Raw genomic sequence first — 26,028 nt, 5'->3', positions numbered from 1 at the left:
AAAAAAGACAGGTTAGACCCACATTCTAGGCTAAAATACTTGAGAATAAATCTCTGAGATCTAGGAAATAAAGTCATTGTTGTGCTAAGCTGTGCAGGTAAGAAAAATGTGAACGGGAATGTGATAGAAGTTTTAGAATATGTAAATATAAGTACATTTCTATTCTCAGTAGAATAGAAAACATCATAAATCTGCATTTAGTAATTTCATTAATGATCTGGAATAAGATAACAAACAGGCTGTTAATTAATTCATCAATGATTCTAAATTGAGATGTTCTGTGAATCCAATCAAGGACAGAGAAATGATGTCGGAGAAGCACATAAGAGGAAAGGTATCATAAAATCAAGTGTGGAAGGAAGCAGCAAGCACCTAGGAAGTTAGCTTTGCGCTCCCCATAGAGGAGCTCCCCATAGAGCATTATCAAACTTGTTCCATTATTCCCAATAATATCTGCACAGCAGAGAAACACATACTGGGACTTGGGGGTACCAAGTGATATCGTAATCGAGTTATGAAACAAACAGGTAAAGAAGAAATGTCAAACCTGGGAATCCTGGAACCCAACTGATTAAGTCAGGTTCCCACCCTAAATAAAATATCCAGTTCACCTAAGAATAATGGGATAAGGAGGTCTTTGTATGATAGACAGGTATTTACAAAGACAGCTTTTATCTTATGAGAGATATGAGTTAGCCTCTGTATCTCTCTGTGGACAGCCCGTGCCTATGTGTTCACTTTCTCTACGCGTAAGTGTGGAATAGCTATGCCTAGTTGTTTAACCCTCAGAGAAAACTTGGATTTGATGTGGCTTGTGGAATACAGGGGCACATGTTGTTTCAGTGGCTCTGTTGCCATGTTCCTAGCTCTTTCTGTCCTTCCCTCGTACCCTGGAGTTTTGAGCAATTGAGCCTGCAGCTTCAAGCAGAGTATGGGACAGTCTCCCTATGTGGTAGACGGAAGTCTCGCCAAAGGGACACAGAGAGAAATTAATTGTGTTGCTTTATTTTGGCTTGATTTTTCTATAGCCAGATGATTCTTCCTGAAATTAAAGAAGAAAACCATACCCCCCAGGAAGTATTTCTCTCTTCTCCAATAATTCATGTTTCTTTGCCTCTTTTTTCTTTTTCATGTTTCAGAAAGAGATCCTTTTTAGGTTTGTAAAAAAAGTAGTCATTTTCTTTTACCTTCCTTGGAATATAAACTAGTAAATAAGGTTCTTTACCTTCCATAAAAGGTTGCAGTCTTTCAGTGGGACCAGAAATGCTCGTAGCCACCTACCTTGCCCCCAAGCAACCTTTAGCAGCTGGAACCAGACCCAGGCCACATGACATTTGCTTTCATTTCCTGTCCACTCTCTCTTGGCCCTGCTTACGCAGTTTTCACTTCTACAAGTGGGCTTCCCAAACTCATAAAGAGCAGATGCATGAGAATCTTTCCCCCAGTGTGTGCTCTCGTTTGTTTTATCAAATGTCAGGTGGCTGTAAGATGTTAGTTTCATCTCAGGGCTTTCTATTCGGTTTCAAATGTTTATCTCTCTATTCTTGTGCCAATTCCATGCTGTTTTGATCACTATCGACTTGTAATATAGCCTAAAGTCTGGTAGAGTGCTGACCCCGGCTTTGTTTTTAATACTAAGAATTACCTTGGCTACATGGGTTTTTGTCTGTTTCTGATGGGTTTCACCTACATAGGTGAAAAACTCATTTCCAATCAAGCTAGGGGAAGGGATAATGAGAGAGGGGGAAGGGAAAAGGATAGGGGTGCTCTTATTGAATGGGTACAGGTTGGGGGTGTTTGGCACCCCTTTTGTGTGGGGGACATAACTGCAAGAGGGATTCTACCTAAAAAAATCAAATATGTTGACCTTGTTGCTTGTACCCGCACATTAACTTGAAATAAATTTTCTAAAAAATAAAAAATAAATTAAAAAAATAAAATCTGAAAAAAAAAAGAGCAAACGCAAATTAGTCTAATTCTCATAGCAATGGAGCACAACCTGAATCTAGGATCACACAAGACTTAGAGGAAATACTTAGAATAAACAGTCCAAGATGGAATAAAAGTGCCACAATATCAACTGTATATTCTCAAAATGACTTAAACAGATGGAGTTCTCTGTCATTGGCCTTTTCTTATACAACAAAAAGATAATCTGGGGTAAAATCAATACTAGTTTAACTTGTCTTCATACTCACACTCAGATTGTTATTGTTGAATTAAGTTTAATACAATGATATTCATCCATTGGATGTTAATTAGATCTTAAAGGAAATAGTGATAATATTTAGGACTCCAAGAAATAGCATGGTGATGATTCTCTCTGCATATCATTAGAAATTATTATTTTCTATTGGTCTTGTTGAGTCTGGTCCTGCAGAGAAGGCAAGCGGAAGCAGTTACGGGTAAGGAACTCACACTGTTGTTCTGCTCTGGCAGGTGTGTGGTAGAAGACAAGAACTCGAAGGTGGCCTGGTTGAACCGTTCTGGCATCATTTTCGCTGGGCATGACAAGTGGTCTCTGGACCCCCGGGTTGAGCTGGAGAAACGTCATTCCCTGGAATATAGCCTCCGAATCCAGAAGGTGGATGTTTATGATGAAGGTTCCTACACGTGCTCAGTTCAGACACAGCATGAGCCCAAGACCTCCCAAGTTTACTTGATTGTGCAAGGTAAGAAAATGCCACAATAGATGGGTGGTAAGGAAGAGGTGGGAGGCAGAGACTAATCATGATGGGCAAAATATTTGTGAAATCTTTTCTGGAAAAAAAAGAACATCTTTCAAATATATTATTGCAATTAAGTATGTATTTTCTTCAGAAAAAGATAAGACTTAAAAGGTGCAGACTCAGGAGAATAAAGAGTATCACCTTGTCACTATGAGCCAGGACCATGGTGAAAGTGTTTTCTCTGAGCCCTGAGTGTGAAAACACATAGCAAAAGCCACAGCTCTTAGAACAAGGTAAAAAAAGGAACAGGAGAACACACAGAATGCTTAGAACCAGGTAAAGTCCATTTTCTTACCCAAGGAGGTATGGGATGCTTTGCGGAATTTATGAAAGTTTGGTTTTATCTGTCTTTATCCTGACAATTGTCACTAATTATCTGTTTTATCACTAGACATCTGATTTGTGATAGCAAAAGTCTTTTAGAAAAATAAAACTTCTCAGAGGGCTTTATATTTTTCCTCTTAGTTTTCCAGCTTTCTGGACACTTAATGACAAGTTACTTGTAAGCAAATCCAGTGACAAGTTCTGCAGTCATTGGAGGTAAATTTACTTCTAGACTGAGGTTACCAGTGGCACATCTGAATCATGGCTTTACAGGATGGAGACCCTAAATGGCACACACATACCACGAGACTCTAGTTCTCGTGGGTTTACTTCCCCATGACTGCAGAAGGTTGACAAAGCTGATCGATCAGCTGCACAATTTTATTGCAAGCTAAATTCAACCACCAGCAGTTCCTTTTTTTTTCTTTCTCTGTTTTTTCTTTTGCTAATCTTTTCAATCAAAGGAATTTTAAAGGCACATGTATTTTGTGATGAATTTTATGTGTTTGTTTAATACATCAATTTTTTTTAAATTCCACATTATTATGGAGTACGTACGATTTGATTTCACAGTTCACTTTTTTAAGGTTAAAGTCAGAGTTATAGGTGCATCTTTCACCCAGGAAGTGTACAACACCAGCAGTTTCAATCTATCTTTCGGCAAAGATCTAAGCACTAACAAATATTAGAGCTGTGTTCACGTATTCTTGATTTACAATTTTATGTAAATTTAATGCAAATTAGGCATGGCCCCAGGTCTCCTGTCAAGATTCCAGTGCAGTCAGTGGTGTGGCAAAGTTTGACTGTAGCTTCTATTAATGTGTTATGGAATTGATTATTGCAGCATTTAAATTATTGCTCTCCCAACTCCTCTGATTAATAGGTTGAAACTGGAATAAAATACATCAGAGACTGCCTGGCGCAGGGGTGCTTTAGTCATGTGACCCCTATCTTGGTCCATTTGGAATGGATGACAGCTTCATTTTATTGCTTATAAAAGACATGTCTACTGGCTTGCAAACTTCAGCCATAGTCAAAGCATAGAATACATTCCCTGTGGTTTAGTAGCTACTACGTGAGCTTTATAACAAGGGAAATACCAAGCTTTAGATCTCAGGCAACCCATTTAGACCTGTAAGCAGAAGTATGGAAATATGTCAATGAGTTAATTTACCAGCTTCCTCAGAACAAATACAAGTACACCTGCATTCACACACATACACATCAAAATGAAAGAAGAGTTTCTACCTAAGTCAGTGAGAGAGGGGGAAAGAGAACTAATTTACTTAGGACTCTTTAGAACAGTTTTTTTTTTTTTATTTCAAACTTTTATTTTTCTTTTCCATTCTTCCTTATTTTTTTTAAATTTCAGGTTAATGTGAGGGTACAAACTAGGTTACAATGTTTCTATTTGTTAGGTGGAGTCCCTCTTGTAGGTGTGCCCCATACCCAAGAGGTGTGCCATGTACCCTTACCTTGCACCCATTAAGTGGGAGCACATCAATTCCTCTCCCCTTCCCTTTTACTCCTCCCTCATTTCCCCTCTCCCTCTCCCCAACTTGAATTGAATGGAGATTTTCTCTTATAAGGGCATTTAGTAGATTGTCTCTGGCTTCATATTAGTATTAAATACACTGGATAATTGCTTTTCCATTCTTGTGATACTTTACTAAGAAGAATGTGTTTTATTGGCCAGGTGTGATAGCTGATGCCCATATCCTAGCACTCTGAGAGGCTAATGCAGGTGGATTGCCTGAGCTCAGGAGTTCAAGACCAGCCTAAACAAGATGGAGGCCCTGTCTCTACTAAAAATAGAAAAATTAGCCAGGCGTTGTGACAGTCTGTTGTAGTCCCAACCACTTGGAAGGCTGAGGCAAGAGGATCCCTTGAGCTCAAGTTGAGGTTGCTCTGAGCTATGATGCCATGACATTCTACCCATGGAGGCAAAGTGAGACACTGTCTCAAAAACAAAACAAAACAAAACAATTAGAATTCATCTAATGACCAGTTATTGAGATTATCTCATGATTTTTCTACTTCGGTTGTGTTTAAATGTCATAATATTAAGAGGGCACAAAAATTTTTGTTACATAGATACATTTCATCATGCTAAAGTTGGGGCTTTCAGTATAGCTACCTCCCAGGCAGTATTCATTGTACCCAATAAGAAAGTTCTTATCTTCCACTCCTTCTTCATTCTTCTTTCCCAATATCTTTTACATCTGTTTTTCCCTATGTGCACTCATTATTTAGCTCCCACTTATTCGTGAGAACGTGTGGTCTTTGTTTTCTCATTCCTGAGATACTTCACTTAGGGTAATGCTCTCCAGTTCCAGCCATGTTGCTGTGAACAACAGTGCTCCATTCCTTTTCATAGCTGGAATAGAGTACTACTCACCAATACACACACACACACACACACACACATACACACACACACACAGTTTCTTTATCCATTCATGGATTGTTGGGCCCTTAGGTTCATTCCATGTCTTTATACTTGTGAATTGTACACATTTCAGTGAATGTGTCTTTTTGATAAAATAATTTCATTTCCTTTTTTTTTTTAGATACCCAGTAGTTAGATTGCTGGATTGAATCATAGGTCTACTTTTAGTTCTTTGAGGAATCTCCCTATTGTTTTCCATAGAGGCTATACCAATTCACAGTCCCACCCGAAAGTGTATAAATGTTCCTTTCTCTCTGCATCCATGCCAGCACCTATTGTTTGATTTTTTAATAATGGCCATTCTGACAGGGGTAAAGTACTATCTCATTTGAACTTCAATTTGCATTTCTCTAGTGACCTTGAGCATTTTTATGTTTGTTTGCCATTTGTGTATTTTCTTTTGAAATATTCTGTCCATGTGTTTTTGCCCACTTTGATGGGTCTGTCTTTTTCTTGATGTTTTGTTGAGTTATTTGTAGATTCTGTAAATTAATCTTTTCTATATATGCACTATGAATATTTTTCCCCTTTCTATAGATTTCCTGTTTACTGTATTAACAATTTATTTTGCTGTACATAATCTTTTTAATTTAATTATGATTCATTCATTTATTTTTTTTGTTGCTGTATTTGTCATGGAAGTCTGAGTCATAAATTATTTGCCTACACCTGTGTCTAGAAGATTTTTTCCCACATTATTATAGAAATTATATAATTTCATGATTTACAGTTAAGTCTTTTTTCTTTCTTTCTTTTGTCTTCTCTCTTTTATTTATTTATTTTTTTGAGACAGAGTCTCACTGTCTTGCCAGATAAGAGTGCCATGGTGTCAGCCTAGCTCACAGCAACCTCAAACTCCTAGGCATAAGTGATCCTCCCATGTCAGCCTCCCAAGGAGCTATAGGCACATGCCACCACACCTGGCTATTTTTTCCTATTTTTAGTACAGATAGAGTTTTGTTCTACCTCAGATTGTTCTTGAACCCCTGAGTTCCAGTGATCCTCCTATTTGGACCTACCCTCAAAGTGCTAGGATTACAGACATGAGCCACTGTGACTGGCCAAGATTTAAGTCTTTAATCCATCTTGAATTAATTTTTATTTATGGTAAGACATATGAGTGTGGTTTCATTCTTTGGCATATAGCTATCCAATTTTCTAAACAACATTTATCGAATAGGGTATCCTTTCCTTAGTTAAAATAACCATATCAACTTTAAGCACAAAGAAAAAATCTGAAGGCATCATATATTAAGACTTCGAATTATATTCTAAGGCTGAAGTTATCAAAGACTTATAAAGTATACATGCAAAGAACTAATTTACATAATCTACAAAGAACTCAAAAAAACAAGAAAAGCCCCATCAAAATGTGGGCAAAAAACATGGACAGAATATTTCAAAAGAATATAAGTGGCCAACAAACATATGAAATAATCTTATCAAAAATCATATGTTTTTGTCAAAGTTCACATGGTCATAGCTATATGGTTTTATTTCTAGGTTCTCTATTCTGTTCCATTGGTCTTTGTTTCTACTTTTATACCCGTACTATGTTGTTTGGTTACTATAGATTTATGGTATAATTTGAAGTCAGATAATGTGATGCCTTCAGACTTGTTTTTGCTTAAAATGGCTTTGGCTATATGGGATCCTTTTTGGTTCCAAATGAAGTTTAGGATTTTTTTTTCTAGATCTGTAAAGTAAGACATTGGTATTTAGGTGGAAATTGTGTGGAAACCATACATTGCTTTAGGCAGAATAGACATTTTAAAGGTGTTGATATTACAAATCCATGAGCATTGGATTTTTTTCCATTTGTTGGTGTCATTTATGATTTCTTTCATCACTGTTTTATAGTTATCCTTGAAGAGATCTTTCACTTCCTTTGTTAAATATATTCCTAAGTACTTTATTTTCCTCATAGCTATTGTAAATGGCACTGAGTCCTCAATTTGATGCTCAGCTTGACTTTTATTAGTACATAGAAATTCTGCTTATTTGTGCACATTGTAATCTGAGACTTTGCTGAATTTATTTATCAATTCTAGGAGTTTTCAGGGTTTTTGAGATAGAGGAACATCTCATCAGCAAATAGGGATAGATTAACCTTCTTTTTCCTGATTAAGATACACTTTATTTCTTCCTCTGGCTAAGACTTCCAGTAATATGTTAATAATAATATGTAAGAGTAGAAGTAGGGACAGTAGGCACCCTTGTCTTGTTCCAGTGCTTACAGGGAATGCTTTCAACTTTTCCTCATTTAGTATGAAGTTGGCTGGAGTTTGTCATATATGACCTCTATAATTTTGAGATATATTTCATCTATGCCTAGTTTGTTGAGCGTTTTCAACACAAAAAGGAGTTGGATTTTATCAAATGCTTTTTCTGCACCTATTGAGATGGTTGCATTTCTTTGGTTTAGTTTATGTTTATGTGGTGAATCACATACTGTTTTGCATATGTTGAGCCATCCTTGCATCCCTGCCTGGAATAAAACCCACTTGATGAAGGTGAATTATCTACTTGAAGTAGAATGTTTATTGCAGCATAATTCACAATCACAAAGATGTAGAATCAACCTAAGTGCCCATTAAGTCGTGAACAGATTAATAAAATGTGGTACATGTATATCGTGGAGTACTACTCAGTCTTTTTGATGTGTTTCTGAATTCAGTTTGCTAGAATCTTGTTGAGGATTTTTGCACCACTGTTCCTAAGGGATATTGATTTGTACTTTTCTCGGTTTTATTGGTTTTTTTTTTCCTGGATTTGCTATCAAGATAATATAGGCTTTGTAGAAGGAGTTCAGGAGACTCTTTCCTTCTTGATGTTATGAAATGGTTTCTGTAGGATAGGTGCCAGTTCTTCTTTATAGCTTTGGTAGAATTTGGCTGTATATTCATCTGGTTTGGGGCTTTTTATCTTGGGAAACTATTTATTACTACCTTAGTCTCACTGCTAGTTATAATGTGTTCAGGATTTCTATTTGTTCCTAAATCAGTATTGAGAAGTTGTACGTTTCTAGGAATTCTTCCATTTCCTCTAGTTTTTCTAGTTTGTGTGCACAGAGATTTTATACCATTCATCAATGGTATTTTTTATTTTGGTAATATCAGTTATAAGGTTTCTTTTTTCATTTTATATTGAAAATGAGTTCCTTTTGCTTCCATTTCTGGTTAATCTGGCTAATAGTCTATTTTATTCACCTTTTCAAAGAACTAACTTTTTATTTCATTGATTTTTTTGTGTTCTATTATTGGTTTCCATTTCATTTAGTTCCTCTCTGATCTTTGTTACTACTTTTCTTCTCCTGGCTTTGGGTTTGATTTTCTTCTCTTTTCCTAGTTCCTTGAGATGTGACGTCAGGTTGATAATTTGTGATCTTTCTGTCTTTCTAATGTAAGTATATAAATTTTCCCTTTAGCACTGCCTTTGCCATATTCATAAATTTTGGGAGATTGTATCTTCTTTGCCTTTCTGTTCAAAGAATCTTTGATTTTTATCTTATTTTCATCAGTGACCTAACACTTGTTCAGTAGTATCCAGTAGAAGCTTGTTTAATTTCCATGACGTTGTGTGGATTTAAGAGTTTCTTTTGCAGTTGATTTTTATTTTTATTCCACTGTGTTCTGAGAAGATACATGGCATGGCTTCAATTTTTCTGAATTTGGTAAGACTTGCTTTTATGACTTAGGGTTTGTCAATCTTAGAATATCCCATGTGCTGATGAGAAAAATGTATATTCTATAGCTTTTGGTAGAGTGTTCTAAAATATCTGTTAGATCCATTTGTTCTAGACTTCTGTTTAAATCTAGTATTTTTGTTGTTGTTGATTTTCTGCTTTGATAATCTGTCTAGTGTTGATGTTCTGGCAATATGATGCCAATGTTTATTTATTTCTTTAGATTTGGTAGAATTCTCTTTATGAATCTTGGAGCTCTTCGGTGCATATATATTTAGGATTGTTATATATTCTTGGTGAATTGCCCCCTTTATCATTATATGATGATTACCTTTTCTTACCATTGTTGATTTAAAGTCAATTTTATCTAATATGAGAATGACTACACCAGCACACTTTTGGTTTGCATTTGTTTGAATATTTTTTTCTATTCCTTTACCTTTAATCTGTACATGTCCTTGTAAATTAGATGGATTTTGTAGAAACAGCATACACTCGGGCAATGATTTTTCATTCATCCAGCCAGTCTATGTCTTTCAATTGGAGCATCAAAACTATTCACCTTCACTGTTACTATTGCTGTGTGAGGTATTGTTCTGGTCTTCATATTGAGGGATACCTTGTTGTTTTGGTTTTTTTTTTTTTATCATGCTGTTGTTTGAAAAGAGTTGTGAGCTTTGATTTTCAGGCATTTTTACATGGGTAGGTATCTATTCTGCTGTTCCACGTATAGTGCACTATTGAGCATTTCTTTTCTTTTTTTTTTTTTTTAATCGAGACAGAGTCTCACTATGTCATCCTGGGTAGAGTGCCATGGCATCACAGCTCACAGCAACTTCCAACTCTTGGGCTTAAGTGATTCTCTTGCCTCAGCCTTCCAAGTAGCTGGGACTATAGGCACCCACTACAATGCCCAGCTATTTTTTGGTTGTAGTTGTCATTGTTGTTTAGGAGGCCCAGGCCGGGCTCGAACCCACCAGCCTTGGTGTATGTGGCTTTTGCCCTACTCACTGAGCTGGGGTGCTGAGCCTATTAAGCACATCTTATAGGGCAGGTCTAGGAGTGACAAATTCCCTTAGTGTGTGTTTGTCTGGAAAAGTCTTCTTTTCTCCATCATTTACAAAATCTAGTTTTGCCAGATACAAAACTCTTAGTTGACACTTGTTCTGTTTAAGAAGATTAAAAATGGGGCCCCAATCTTTTCTTATAAAATCTCTCCTGAGAAACCTATTGTTACCCTCATGGGCTTTCTTTGGAGATTAGTCATTACTTTCAACTTGCAGTGTAGAATTTTCTCCTTCATTTTGGTTTTGATCAAGTTGTTGACTCTATTTCTTGGAGATGTCCTATTTTCTCTGAATCTTCCAGTGTTCAATGACTATCTTCTGTGTGGATATATGAATCTCTGGCAATACCAGACAAGTTTTCCTCAGTGATTCCCTTGGATAGGTTTTCCATGCTTTTTGCTTTTTCTTCTTCTTACTCTAGTATACCTATAATTCGCATATTGGCTCACTTTAGTCCCAAATTTTGGTGAGTAATTGTTTAGTCTTCTTTATTCTTATTTTTGCATCTTTGACTATCTGGGTTAATTTGAAAGCCTTGTCTTTAATTTCTGAGATTTTTTCTTCTCCTTAATCTACCCTGTTGTTGAAGCTTTATGCTGTATTTTGAAGTTCCATAAGTGAATCTTTCATTTCCTGAAGTTCTATTATATTCTTTCTTATATTGTCTATCTCTTTAGTAAATTTTTCATTTTTTTTCCATTTCATGTTTGGAAATATATTCTTAGGTTCTTTTTTTTTCTTTTTTTTATTAAATCATAGCTGTGTACATTAATGCAATCATGGGGTACAGTGTGGTGTTTTCATATACAATTTGAAATATTTTCATCAAACTGGTTAACATAGCCTTTGTGTCATTTTCTTAGTTATTGTATTAAGACATTCATATTCTACTTTTAGAAAGAGTCACTTGTACCTTTGTAAGATAAACTATGAAACTAATTTCATGTAGCTTTCATATGAAAGCTATAACCTAATTATTTTTAGGTTCTTCCTGTTGTCTTTCAACTTTCTCTTCATCCCATTCATCTTATTTGCCATCCATATTCTAAGTTCCATTTCTGACATTTTGACAATTTTGTTATTGTCAGACTCCATTAAGATAGGTCTATGGTGATCCTTTGGCATACTAAACTACCCGTGTGTTTCATGTTGTCAGAGTTCTTTTCCTAGTTTCTTCTCATCTAAAACGTCTTCTCTCAGTTCAGGGCAGATAAGTTTGCAACACTCCTGTTCTCCTTTCCTGTTTCCTCTCCTATTTATTTAGAAGAAGGAGAAGTCTCTAGATGAGGTTTCTGTGTCCTATATAGGAAGACTGATCCAGTAAGAGAGGGGCGGGTGCATTTGACCTTGTAATGTAGCTGTTCTGCAGTGCTCTATTTCCTTGTAGTGTCACAGTCCAAGCTGGTGCTGGGGGATCTTCATACAGAGAGGTGGGTTGTACTCTAGGCCACTGGTGGAAGCTCATGTGGAGGTGGTGGTGAGTGCGTCCTTATTCACAGAGATGAGTGTTGTGAGAGATTGCTCTGCCCAGGTCTCCCCCAAGTGGTAGTAGTGACTGCTATGTAAACAGTGGAAGCAGCTGTCAGAGCTGTGGACAGTCACTCCACTCAGATCTAGGAGTAATGGCAGCACATGGCAGGGCAGGGAGGGGATGTGGAGTGGCTAGTGGGTAGGAATCTGCTGTGGACAACAGGACTAAGGTATGATGTTGCACAGTGTGGTCTGCTGGCCAGTGTGTGAGTCCATAGTGCACTGGTCTGGGTTGCTTGTTCCACTCATCAGTGCATGGGCTGTGGTGACATGGCCTGCCAACTGGTATACAGAAGTGTGGGGCATGACTGTGTGGCATGCAGGGCCAAAGTATATGGCCTACCTCACCATGTGGGTCTACAGTGGTATGGCCCACTAGTCATCATGTAGGTTCACGAGGGTGTGGATCTCTAGGGTTGCAGATCTATGGGGCATGGACCATCACATGGCACATAGGGCTGTGAGCTTCTTCTACTAGTTTACATGTGGGAGCACGGGGCATAGCCTACTGGCTGTTATACAACACCAGAAGGCATAGGCTGTGGTGGTATATACCTCCACATTGCAGGAGGAGCCAGGGACTTGTTCCTCAAGTTTATGCAGGTCCATGGCTTGTCAGCCCACACATGGGTTTTCAGGGGCAAAGACCTGAATGGGGCAGCACATGGGGTCAGGGGATTGTTCCACTGGTCAGATTGCTGGGCCACATGGATAGTCTGTTGGATGGCCAGGGCTCTTTGCTCACACAGTTCCCATAGGAGCTGCTGCAGGGGCCTGTCAAGTGATATTGGTGCCTGCTCTGTTTCAATTTCCTGGTGTGTGTGTGTGGGGGGGGGGGTGGGGTCTCATCTGGCTCCCAGTCACAGGTGTGCTACAGCATATGCTCTCCCTATGCTTTCTCTACTTTCTCTCCAGCCTAACAAGGGGATGACATGGGGGCAATTATAGGAAAGCTTCAAATGACATCTGCTGTAGCAACCCAGGAAGATAGGCCAGCAGGCACCCACTGAGACTGTTCTATGAGGCACCTTTACCATGCAGACTTGAAGCAGCTCTGTGATCAGTACAAAGGCCCACGGAGAGGGGAGTGGGGTGCTCACAGCACCAGTTGCAGTGTCTACATCAGGAATGTGGAGCCTGGGGCGCTCTACTTTATCCCTTTCCTATATGTAGGCATCTTCCCCATTTCCCCAGGTGCTTTCCAATCTTGGGGAATGGATCTCCCCATTCCTGTTTCCTTCACTCTAAGTATCTCTTACCACTTCTCTTTCCAAGAGGATCGATCAGGAGATGGTCATTCACTTGCAACTTTGGATTCTCTCCTTACAAGCAGTGTATGGCAGCTACTTCTAGTTTGCCATCTTGGCCTAAATAGTTACATATTTTATTTTGTTTAAAATATTCTAGATTCCCCCTGAGCACCTCATGCACTGGTAAATGGGAACAAAATTAACTCTTAGAAATATAGTATGTCTTAATGCTTAGTATTATAAATTCTTTAAATACCTATTCGATAATATTCACTTAGATATATACATATACAGGCTTTCAGACAGCCATACCCTGTTTCTTTCCCTAAATGATCTCCATATAATCCTCTTTGATTTTTATATAAAATTGTCTATTAGTATATTTCTTTATAGTGGATTATGCTTGAAAATACCTACTTGGTTATACTATATTTTGACTTAATTTTAATACCTTCATAGCCTTTGATATCTTTAGATAGTCCTTAGAGAACACAGCTAAAATTATATATTGTCCTATGCTCAACAAATTTGGACAATATGATCTTATATTCTTGGTTTCTATATGAGAAAATAGAAATTCATTAAATTAGGTAACTTGCTTAAGATCACACAGAGAGTTCAGGAGTCGTTGGGTGCCAAGCACACTTGGAATCCAATCTAAAGCACTTTCTACTGAAAGAGAATGTTTTTGCTATGACTTTAAGGATTGCTTTAAGGATTTATATTTACATCTAAACTGTTAGCACCAAAAGCCCAAATTTCCTTCCTTATTTAAAGTGTATTTGTGTACTTTTAAGCTACAAATATAACCATCTTAAGAGTGTTAGAACTAGAACTAGATTAGATCTTATGGCCTATACATTTATTCCAAGGCAGTGCAGGTGAAATTAAATTTAATTTAAAGGATAAAAAAGAACTAATGACTACAGTGTACTATTTATTCATTATCTCATTAAATTCTAATAATATTGCTATTAAGTGAGTGTCAATAACTTTACAGATGTATATAAAAGCTTAAAATTCAGAGACAAATAATCTACCCAATGTTTGTCCCATTTGTTGGCTTAGGACAAAGCCATATCTGTGTGATTCAAGATATTATTATATTTTCTTCTCGACCACATCGGTTTGACAGTGAAAATGACAAACAAAGACTGTACTTATGTGGGAGATGGAGAAAGGATTGTCTCCTCTGGAGCCTGAGTCAGAGGAATTTTTGGACAGTTGTATATACATTAGAATTTGATCTCTAACACCAGATGACTCAGCTACCTTACTTTGGAACATTCAGCTTTGTCACTGTCAAGAGTTTCATCTATTCATACCATTCCCATTAATTCCTACTCCCTACCTCAACCATATCAAAGATTCTGCCTTTAGGTATAGCTGACATCCCTCTTTTCCTCAACCCCACAGCCACTTTCTTCAGAATCTAAGGGTCTTTTCCATTTTTTAATGTCTTGCCTTGATCACCCTCCATGATTTCTTTAAATCCTACTTAGCTGATCATTAAATAAGTACTATTTCCTTACCTAATGATGACACTACCCTAAAAGGTACTAAAGAATATAATTTAAAAGGTGGGCAATGAAATTACCTTCCCTTAGTCAGACTAAGACTATTGTGAGGATGAAACTAGATGATCTATGTAAACCCCTGGCCTGGTGTTTGGAGACTATGGGTTCTCACCTAACAGATGATGACTATGGGGATGATGATGATGATGATGACAATGACAGTGAATATGATGCTGCTGCTATTGCTCCATAAGGCTCACACTTGTCCAGGGATGCCACACAGAGTTTAACAGCTGCTTTTTCTCATTACCTGTTACCCTTATCATAGGCTCCTTCAGTTTTTAATTTGGTTCCCATCTGGCCCATTCTTTCAGCTGTCCTTTTTCTTAGCAGTCTTTACCTTTACTTCTTTAAGATTCTAGAGGGCTTAGATAAATATCACTTTTAAGCTGATACCTATATTTATTGAGGATATTTGAGTAGAAAATACAATGTAGATCAGAAATTTAAGATTGGTGGGATAGCCTCAGAACTTCTGATTTAGTCAATCTGAGAAGGGGGTGAAATTTTACATTTATACCTCATTCCCTAATAATGTCGATGTTGCTGGTAAAGGGAATATGACTTAAGAACTACCCTTCTGATACCATTATGAAAGATAATATGGGGAAGTGATCATGCATAATTTCATTCAATTTCATATAGTTTTATAGCTCCCAAATAGTCCTAACCAATCATGCTAGACATAAGAGAGAGAACAAGTAGATTGACGAGTATTTTAACTTTCATGGACCATCTTAGGCTCTCTAAACTGCCTACCTAATTCAGTCCTATAGAAAGAAAAATATTTTCTTTCCCCAAACTGTACATTTTTGAGTATCAATGCTGAAAATAAAATGGTCATGGCGTACTGCTATAGACTTCAAAAATCTCAAGTTTATAAATTCATGAGTGTTTGTAACCCCTCACATTTCTCCTACATCCCATTTTTCTGAAAAGTCTATATATATGCAAATTTTACTTAACATATCTACAGATTTTATATATATATTTATATATATATATAAAATATGTGTGTATGTATATATACATATATATATATCCACCATTAGTGATTTTTCACCATCTCACAAATTTTCTCTTATTTTGGTGATAACTTTTCAGAGAGGAAGTAAGTTTTTATCTATTCATGAGGATCATTACAAACAAAATACCCTGTGTTAAAAGAAATATGCTCCTTGGTTCATTAAACCCAATATTTCGCTACATGACCGCACCACACACCTTCTTCTTGTGATACCTAAGTGGAAGTTTTGCATCAGCAAACACGCAAATCAGTAGTGACCTTTGGGATCACTTATGACTAAACGATGTTAATACTACATCAAGACTACCCAAATATGAACATGCATTTGAGATAGTTAGTGGAGGGATCCATATCTGGAGTTTTTTCATTCTTGTGCCAGCTTCTTTATAGAGTCAAAAATTAGAGATTAAGAAAACATCACCCTTAACTGCAATGAAATAATTAGTATACTCTGTAGCACCTCCACTAACAATGCTTATTTCTTCTCCAGAGGTTACCTGGAGATTTCCTAGTCTATGATTTCCTGGCTTTTCTGATCATGCTGCATATGAACAGACATGTGTGCAGACAGTGTTTCTCTAGATGTATTCCTTGTATAACATGCAGCAAAGTCAACATTGTAGTTTATGTTGTTCAAAATGCAGATTTCTGAGAACTATATACAGAAAAATTGAATTAAAATCCCTAAAGAAGGGATCAAAACTTGCAAATTATTATGCTGTGTAGAAGGTGTAGATTCACACAAAAGAATTAGGAACTGCTATTCTAGGGATGTAAGCAATCAATGAGAGAAATTTATTTCTGCCTGTACACTCATTTTCTTGTATTATACTGCATCAAATTATATACCAAAACTCTTCAGAGCAAGTATTAGAGGCTTCTAATAGTAAAAATAAAAAATAAATAAAACAAACCCATGTACTCATCAAAAATAGAGATTAATGTCATATGGTGGAGCCCTGGGAATAGTGGCATTATTAACTGTGGTATTTGTTTTTAAATGTAACATTGAGAGCCTTCATATGAATATGTCCATGCAGGGAATCCTAACATGGCAATATTTTTAAGTGTGCATTTTATTTTCTATGCCTCCTTCACTATACCTAGCAATTGTTTTTAATTTTTAATATTTTTAATTTTCTCTATACATGTACATGTGTTTATTTGGTTTCCACTTTTTGCCTTCACAAAATTAAAGAGGCTTAAAATTTAATAACAGTGTTTAAGATAAGGATTAAAAACAAAAACCTTGTAAAGAACAACTGAAGGTAAATACAATTGGAAAAGAAATCAGATGATTGCTGCAACGAAATATTAAGCAATAATAATAATAATGCAAAAAAAGTAACATCCACATTGTCAGATAAAAGTATGTCTATCATAGAATGCTTTGACTCTGAGGTTCAGTATGGAGTCGTCAGTTAACGTTTTTTTAAACCTGGCAATTTTTAACATAATTTAAATTTATGAATCACATAGTTGTGAAGTTGTCCCCATCCTAGAGTGGTTATTTCTCTAGTGTCTTTCGCTCCCTTCTCCTGCTATTCTAATTTGGTTTATATTATTTTAAGACTAACCAAGTCTTCAACTATTGAAGTTTTAAAATGCTTTTCTATATAAATACTTAAAGTTTACCCTAATGTTAAACAGAATTCTAGATTTTTTTTTTCCATCTCTATGACCAAATCACACACAAGACTGGTGAGTATCTATCCAATAGTGGTCAGGAATTTATTCCAGAATTACCTCCATTAAAGCAATATAATTGTGAAAAACATATGAGAGTTTGGCTCCCCGTAAGACCAACATATCTGGTGCATTTTTCAAATATTCACACTTTAAAAGTTGTATTTTCTGCAACTTAGTAATGCTAGAATATCCATATTGACTTAAAATTCTATTGTATATAGATGTCTTTTGAACTTAAGAATTAAAAACTGAACTGGAAATACAAATTTAATTATTTATGAAGCTTAATGTAGAACTTACTGTTTCTAGGATTTGAAGTTTTAGGGGCAAGTTTTACAGACCTGTTAAGCTGCCTAATGCTGACCAGAATGTATTAACCCTAACTCCAAGGTCTCCTTTTTGACTTTCTCACTGTCTTCCTTCCCTCCGTTCTCACTTCTTTTGTCCTTCCTTCCCACCTTTCTTCCTTAATAAGCACGTTTGCACTGATTAGTTTTCAACAATTGAACATTGCCTACAGATTCTATACAAAACCTTTATAATGCATTATCATTGAACTTAGCCTGTAGCTCTTTTCATTTGTAAAGCATTGGAATAAATTAAGAATTTGAATCTTCATTACTTAAATTTGTTCTTAGGATTCATCGTGTTGATTATTATGAATGTTAATGATTAACTGAAATTGTCTCATTTGTACTTTCTATGTTGATGTCTACTCATTTTCTTACTCTTCAGCTTACCATTTTAGACAACAGCCTCTTGGTTGGCTGTTCAAACTTGAAAGACATCGCTATCCACATTCTCAAGCAGCCAGCTATGTAAAGGGGAGAAGTAAAACTTTTTGACAAAAATTTTGGGGAATATTTCCTCATGCAGTTTTAACTTGATGTTCCCCTATAGAAAGGACTTCAAACCTTATCTAAATTGATCCCGTACATGCATAATTCATTCCTGTCTCCACGCTCTCTGTCTATAGCTGCAGTCCACCCTTTAGATACTGCATTAAATAAACCTCTTACATCCACATACTTTCTAATCTAAACTGCATTTGTCCCTCGGGAGCATGAGAGAAAATTTTGAAAAGAGAGAAAAATTTATCAGTACCAATAGCGGCAGCAAATTTGGCTTAGTATAAAATTTCCAAACTTTATGCAAGGAAGAAACCTACTGGAAGACAGAGACTAATGTATGATGTTCAGCTATATCCAAATCTTTTTTATCTTTTTCTAGTATATTCACATCATGAATTACTTCATCTACAAGTATTTTAATACCCATGGTCAGAATTTTCAGGGTTATCAGGAAAATTTGGGGGTGAGGCTTTATTCCATATTAGATCTGCATATGGTAGATGTTGTAACTACATCTAGGCATTGTGATGAGTTATTTTAATTTATACTTATGTAACATTGTATGTGGCTAATCACAGATCTGCTAGTTTTTATGCAGAGATTTTACTTTACCTATTAAAATAAGGCTATCTATTCACCCCCTTTCAAATGTTTTCAATAATACTGTAAACCTGGCTCAGTGCCTGTGGCTCAAGTGGCTAAGGCGCCAGACACATACACCCAAGGTGGCAGGTTCGAATCCAGCCCAGGCCCGCCAAACAACAACGACGGCTGCAACCAAAAAATAGCCGGGCATTGTGGCGGGTGCCTGTGGTCCCAGCTACTTAGAAGGCTGAGGCAGGAGACTCACTTGAGCCCAGGAGCTGGAGGTTGCTGTGAGCTGTGATGCCACAGCACTCTAACCAGGGGGATAGCTTGAGGCTCTGTCTCAAAAAAAAAAAAAACACTGTAAGCCACTATAAATCATCATCTGTAGCATTTATGTTTTCTATATAAAAAGGACTCTTAATATTAAAGGTAGTTTTTAAAATTAACATTCGTGAAAAGCCAAGAAAAATCAAATCATGAACATATATGTATGACATATATAATACATACAAATATGTTTTCAATATATGGCTACTTTTATTGTTTTCAGTTTGCCACAAATAAGAAACACTTAATTCTTTTACAACAATCTCCTGGATGCTAATGCATTGTCTCTAAAATTTGCCCAGTCCTAAGTCTGCCTGACTGACAGACAAATTAAGTATACAAAACCTTTCTTTCTTTTTATTCAAAAAGCCAATAGGCAGGCTGAAAGGGAGTAGAGAAGCAGCTGAGCCTGTGTCAGGATGACACAAGGTAGGTTGCTGAAAGCCCTAGGGCTCGTGCTAGAGGGTGTCCGAGGGGAGTGGCAGCCCAGGATCAGACCAGGGCTGTGCTGAAGAGAACTGAGCAAGTTAATAAATATGTTAAGGGGAATAATAACCAGTTTCTTATTGTTGAACAGGTGTAACTTTGGAAAGGGAGCAGGGTAAAGAAACCCTGTGGAATTATTCACGAGTTTTATTAAGAGAGAGAGAGAGAAGTGAAATAAATATACCCAGGACTGAGCCGCATCCAGATGTTGGTTTTGAAATAACACTATTCACTAAAAGGAGCTAGGGTTATTTGAAGAACTACTTGATCACAGGACTAGGGCAAAGTAGGAACAGAATGTGAGCCTGGAGTATCTGTCATGTCAGAAAGTAAGGATGTACAAAAAATGAGAAGGCACGGTGGCGCCTGTGGCTCAAAGGAGTAGGGCGCCGGCCCCATATACCGGAGGTGGTGGGTTCAAAACCCAGCCCTGGCCAAAAATTACAAAAAAAAAAAAAAATTACAAAGGCGTGCCAAATATACATAAACAGCAGCTTGTAAGGAACTCCTTTCCACCAACCAAGTCTGGGACAATTTGGATGTTGAAGTAAATGATTTCAATATATTGTAATACTAATATATGTTAAGTAATAGTTATTAAATAAATAAGCTATAAAGCCGTTTCTTATAACAGAAGGCTGACTAGTGAATACAGAAGGAATGATGAAATTTCAAAAATACCATTTGGCAACCATTGCACTGATAATTCAGGCAAAAAATATCGATGGATTCTAAAACTTGTGGGTAAAAGTGAAATAAGGAATGAAATTTTTACATACTGTCAAAGTGGGTGCCCATAAAAATACTTAAGTACATAGGGAAAAATGAATAAAAATTAAAAATGTGGAGTAACCTCTCTGACACCATATTAATTAAGTGATCAAAGTTAACACTCTCGGTAATGGAACGACTTGGCATTGGATGCCAAAAGATAGGGGGCAGTCAGCAGAACACGGCACCACTTCTGTGATTTTTTTTTCCCAAAACCTGAGTCTAATCACAAGAAGACATTGGAAACACTCAAGTTGAAGGACATTTTATAGAAAAAGTGGCCTTTTTTAAATCTTCATAAATGTCAAGGTCGGGGAAGTCAGGAGAGACTGAGGAACTGCCTGATATTGAAGTCAGCTGGAGTGATCTGACAACCGAGGATAATATGGGAGCCTACATTCGACCTTTTTGCTAGAATAGGCCTGGTGCAGCTACTGGCACAACCTGAATAGAGTCTTTTAGTGAAGAGTGAATGGGAATTTTTTGTACTTTTCTTGCAATTTTTCTGTACACTTGAAATTATTTCGAAATAAAAGTGAAACATACACAGGAAGACTTAAAGCAGGTACATGTATGAGGATTAAACACTAGGGAATAAAATCCAAAAAGATATTAAATAGAGAAATACAGTGTAATTGTGAAGAATTTTTTTCAAGCAGAATGTGTTATAAAGAAATGAATAAAATGCTTGATATTAAAAGGTCAAAGGAGAAAAATCATGAGATAATCCCATTAACTAATAAAATATGTGTGATATAATTCAAGTTCTAGTTCTGATTTTATTACTCATAAATTTAGTGAGCCAAGTATGGAGGATATATGTCTTAACATGAAAAAGATGGATAGCCTCCGCAGTAGCTGAAGTGAGGACCAGGGCAAGGATAACAACACTCATCATTACTTCACATCAATCCGGAGGTTTTAGTCAGTGTGATGGCAAAGGACAATGAAATGAAAAGGTTTAATTGTGGGAAAGGAGGAAATACACTTATCACCATATCATCTAATATGATTACTAGCTAAAAAAATTTTGTAAATTAATGAGGAAGTATATTGACAGTTCGATAGGTTGTCTAATCATCTGAACAAATGTATATCAATACTTTTCGTTATTTATAATAAAGTGTTATAAAATATACTAAAAATTGCCATTCAGTTGAATAATGGCCATTCATTATTTAAGAAGAAATCAAATAAGCAATGTAGAGAGCATAAATGCAGAAATTGAGAAAATGAAAGAATGGTGTTTTGTCTGTTTTTAAAATAAAATTACTTAATAAAAAAAAATGCTAAGAGAAAGAGAAGCACAATCTATTTGCATCATGGTGATGAAATTTATCCAGCATGGTTAGGGTCTTTTTACTATCTTCTCAGCCATGGTTCTTATTATGTATGGAAGTCTTTTGGGGCCCCATAGGCCAAAACTTACAAGACCTTAAACTTAGGTGAAAAAAGAGGGCTTGCGAAACAATGAGAGCTGACACTCACTAGTGAGTTCCCGGCACAGAGCTCATGGCAGCCACTTTTTATGTCCATATCTTGCCACATGACCTAGTCCACAGCTGTTTGATCAAAAGAAGTATTACTGTGGGAAGCCTCACCCTTCTTTTGTAAACACACCCAGAATCTACATTTACTGTTTCTAAGTCTAATCCCTAAATGGGCCAGCAAAGGTGTCATGATGTTCTTCCTCAACAAGCATGAGATGAGCATCTTGACTTAGATTCCATCCACTCAGCTTGCTTTCTTAAAGCCATCTCTTTAAGTCTCGTTTTCTTAAACCTACACGAAATGTTAAGTGGAGATAACAACTTCTGCCTGATTTTATAGTCTGTGGTCACTGCTGGATCCCGCTCGGGAGTAATATGTCCCAAGAATCCAGAACACAAGGCTGTGTTGCAACCGAATTCTGAGACGTCAGTAACATGGAAAATGTTATGCTGTGATTTTAGTTCATAGTGAAATGTCCTGTCATCACACCTGACGCTGAGCAGTGATGTGATATTTGTTTCTACACAAGCAGTCATTACTTTTTTGAGGAGAAGACAATATTGAAATTTAAGATAACTGATGCTTAAATAAAGTCAATCGTATTGATAGGTTTAGAAGCAACAATAAAAATAAATAAAATGAAATAATTCTTGAATGACAATGCAAATAATGTTAAAGTTGTAAAGATGTTAAAAATGTGAAGTGGAAATTCTCTCCAAGGTAAATAGAATTTTTTTGGGTGCCTAAAAATTACACCGGGACATTTTGAAATTAAAATTATAATGCATTTGTCAAGTTAATCATGAATAATGGGCAGTAATAAATAGCCAACTTAAAAAAATAATTGTTATTGAGGAGAAAGACTTGTACTGCTAGAAATCAACACATATCATAAAAATAAAATAATACATTTTTTACTGAACTATGGTCAAGTCAGTGCTTCCAAATGAAAGGCTCATAACATTACCATGTATGTTAAAGTCACATATGACACAGGTTGATTTAAAATCATGTGTGAGGCTGGGTGGGGTGGCTCACACTCATAATCCTAGCACTCTGGGAGGCTAAGGCAGCTCAGGAGCTTGAGACCCTCCTGAGCAAGATTGAAACCTGGTCTCTACTAAAAATAGAACAACTAGCTGGGCATTCTGGTGGTTAGGAATAGTCCCAGCTATTTGGGAGGCTGAGGCAAGGGGATCTCTGGAGCCCAAGAATTTGAGGTTGCTGTGAGCTATGATGCCACAGCACTCTGCCCAGGGCACAGAGTAAGACTCTGTCTCAAAAAATTAAAAAATAAATAAAATCATGTATGATTATTCAACAAATGGTTTTGAACAAGTTATTAAGGAAAAAGTTTTAGTTTTACTGAACAAGTCACTTATGAAAAATAATACCAGGTCTCTTAAAGATGTTAAAGTAAAAAATAAAGAAAAAGGCTAGAAGAATCATCAATAAATATGTCTTTCTACAGAGAATGAAAGGGTCTCAGCATAAAAGTATAAAAAGAATGAAAGAAAAGATGAACAAATTTGACTATAAGCAAATAAACATATAAAATAAATAGAAATGAGAAAGTGACCTTAAAAAGTGATAACGCTTTAATGCCATTAGAATATGAGTAAAATCCAACAGATCAGTAAGAAAATTTTAAAATATCAATAAAGAAAATGTGACTAAAATTTATCAAAGACGTACATTGCCATTTTATAAAAGGATACAAGGAAATAGCAAATATAGAAAATTGTCAAAACCCTACCACTAATAAAGGAAATGCAAAATAAAACAATAATAAATTGTTATATTATGAACTAGTAATACTGGGAAAGGGTTAAGAAAATGAGGATGGCCAGAAATGGCAAGTCAGTAAGAAAACTATACTTTTATACTTCCCTGTTGAGAGCGTAAACTAGTGGAAACTTTACCAAGGGTAATGCAGGGACATCTGTCAAAGTTTTCAAATGTATTATGGCTCATTACTTTCATTTCCATGAATATGTAAAAATAAAATAATCTAAAACGTAAACAGATTTTTGTACAAGGTGGTCATGGCAGAAGTATTTTTAAAGAAAATCATATAAAATGCCACCAAAAATCAGAATAAGGAATTAAAAAGTCAAACTGAAGTCATATCCCAAGATATACCATTATAATGGACATTACTGTGCTGGCCAGGCATGCCGACCTCTTCCCTGTTTGGAAAGTTCCTTCCTTGTTAATATTGTTGGGATGCAGACATTACTGATAAGTATAAAAGCTGAAATAAAATTCAGGCATCCTCAAAAACAGGGCTTGGACGTGAAATCCGGGCCTTAAAATTCCAATGTGCCTTTCCAAACTCGGAATTATTTATTGATACAAGTAACTTAGAACCAATGAGAATGTATTCAGGTAACCAGTGGCATCTGTAACTGAGTTTATGTAGGAATGGTTATATCTCTGATGTTCCAAAGGGCCTGGATCCAGAGCTGTGTTGGTTGCAGTGGTGCTGTGGCATTTATGTTCAGATTTACCCACAGTCATGCCCTCCTCAGAGGAGTCATTTAATTTTCATTTTGAATCCTTCCCAATGATGCCAGTTGCTTTGAGTTCCTTTTCTAACAATACGGCCCGAGATGTTGTCCGTTTCCTCCAAATAAAAACTGGGAGTTATAGAACTGGACAGCCATAAGCTACCATGTTTTAGAAAATATTTCATTAAGTGATAAAAATATTCACAAATATATGGTTAAGTGACACGACTACAGACAGAAGAGTGTAATCTATAGCCTCACTGTGGTCAATATGCACATCATATTTACTGTTACATCCATTCAAAAAGAGATAAAATATACCAGAGTACATTTTACAGTGGTTTTGGGGACATTGGCTTTATAGGTGAAATTTTATATTATTCAGTTTCTAATTTTAGTGTGTGTGTGTGTGTGTTATGTGGAGAATACCTCAACAAGAATTGTTAAAGTGATAAACTCATGATGACTGCAAAGACAAGCTTTCAGCAAAATTTTCAGGGAGTAAAATTTTCTTTGGTGTCTTCTTCCTCCCATTTACTTTCCTTTTTATTTATGTTTTTCTCCTTCAGCCTTTCATCCTTCCCTCACCTGAGTTTATATTCTTCTGTAGGTTTTCTTTTATTCATGGAGGGAGTAAACTCACAAAATCTAAAGTGACTAGGCCCTAAGTTATTGTACCTTTTGAAGATACATTCTTTTTAAGAGATAAAATAATGCTGCCTGTGACAAACACAGCACACACACCACCCAGTCTTGGAGGGGAGTCATAAAGACAAAGATTTTGCATGAGGACAACCATGGTCAATCTCCTCAACTCAAGTAAAATTGTAGAATGAAAATTTCCTGCATAAAATTTGTAATTAAAATTTTAAAGACCACTTCGATGAGGACCTCATGGCTGTTCCTTTAACCGTCTACTGATATCATTTACGTGCCCACCCAAGCCGGAGCCTACAGTCTGACATTTCAGTGGCCTCCTTTACTGCCAGCGGAAATTTAAATTTATTTGATCTTATCTTGTTTTGACCTCTCTAGTCTCTGACCATGAGTGATTTCAATAATTCCCTTTCTCCCTCTGTCGAAATGTTGCTAGGAAATGGGATATCATAATTTTTTATTGACTGCGCTACAAAGTCATGGTAACCTCAGTTGACTCCACATGCTTTCTGCAAATCTCTGCGTTTACTCTTGTTAATTTTCAACTCCCTTGCCGATCTTAGCATTTTCCAAACTCCCTATTTGCAGCCTCCCACTGCCTCTCCCTTTTTAAAAAGCCAGTCTTCTCTTCTTGTCATTCTCTTTGACCTTCACTTGAGCACACTATTAGTAATTCCCTTTTTTCCTACAATCCCTTTTCCCCGGGTTCCCTGAAATGCTGCCCTGTCCTAATGTTCCTTCTGTTTCTCAGCCTTGTCCGGTGATCTCCGATTTTCACAGTTCTGCATATTTCATCAGAGCTGTCCTTGCGTCTTCCTTTTCTGATTTTGCCCACGATGACCTCATCCTTAACTGTATCATTTATATGGTTTGATTCCAAGTCTCCATTGCCAGCCTGGCCTTTTCTTTTTCTGAATTCTGGCCCAGAAATACCTTATAAGCATTTCTTCCCATCTGTCGGCCGCTTTGTATTTATTGTAGTCAAGTCAAAATTAATCTTTGCTTTGCTTTTCCTTAGGA

The 26,028-nt window shown here is 36.5% G+C and overlaps 1 protein-coding gene across 1 annotated transcript in view; it reads left to right on the top strand.

The window, feature by feature from the left end:
* The window catches only part of LSAMP (limbic system-associated membrane protein), a 637,087-nt gene that overhangs the window by 345,829 nt on the left and 265,230 nt on the right, over positions 1-26,028 (top strand). Inside the window, exon 2 of the mRNA XM_003797713.2 lies at positions 2,440-2,672. Within this exon, the coding sequence (XP_003797761.1) occupies positions 2,440-2,672 (233 nt within the window). The remainder of the gene's footprint in view (positions 1-2,439; positions 2,673-26,028) is intronic.

Source organism: Otolemur garnettii, unplaced genomic scaffold, assembly GCF_000181295.1.
Source record: "Otolemur garnettii isolate 467f Iridium unplaced genomic scaffold, OtoGar3 scaffold00122, whole genome shotgun sequence".
Classification (NCBI taxonomy): domain Eukaryota; kingdom Metazoa; phylum Chordata; class Mammalia; order Primates; family Galagidae; genus Otolemur; species Otolemur garnettii.
Note: the sequence above shows the minus strand (reverse complement) of the source record. Positions and strands in the feature narration are given on the sequence as shown.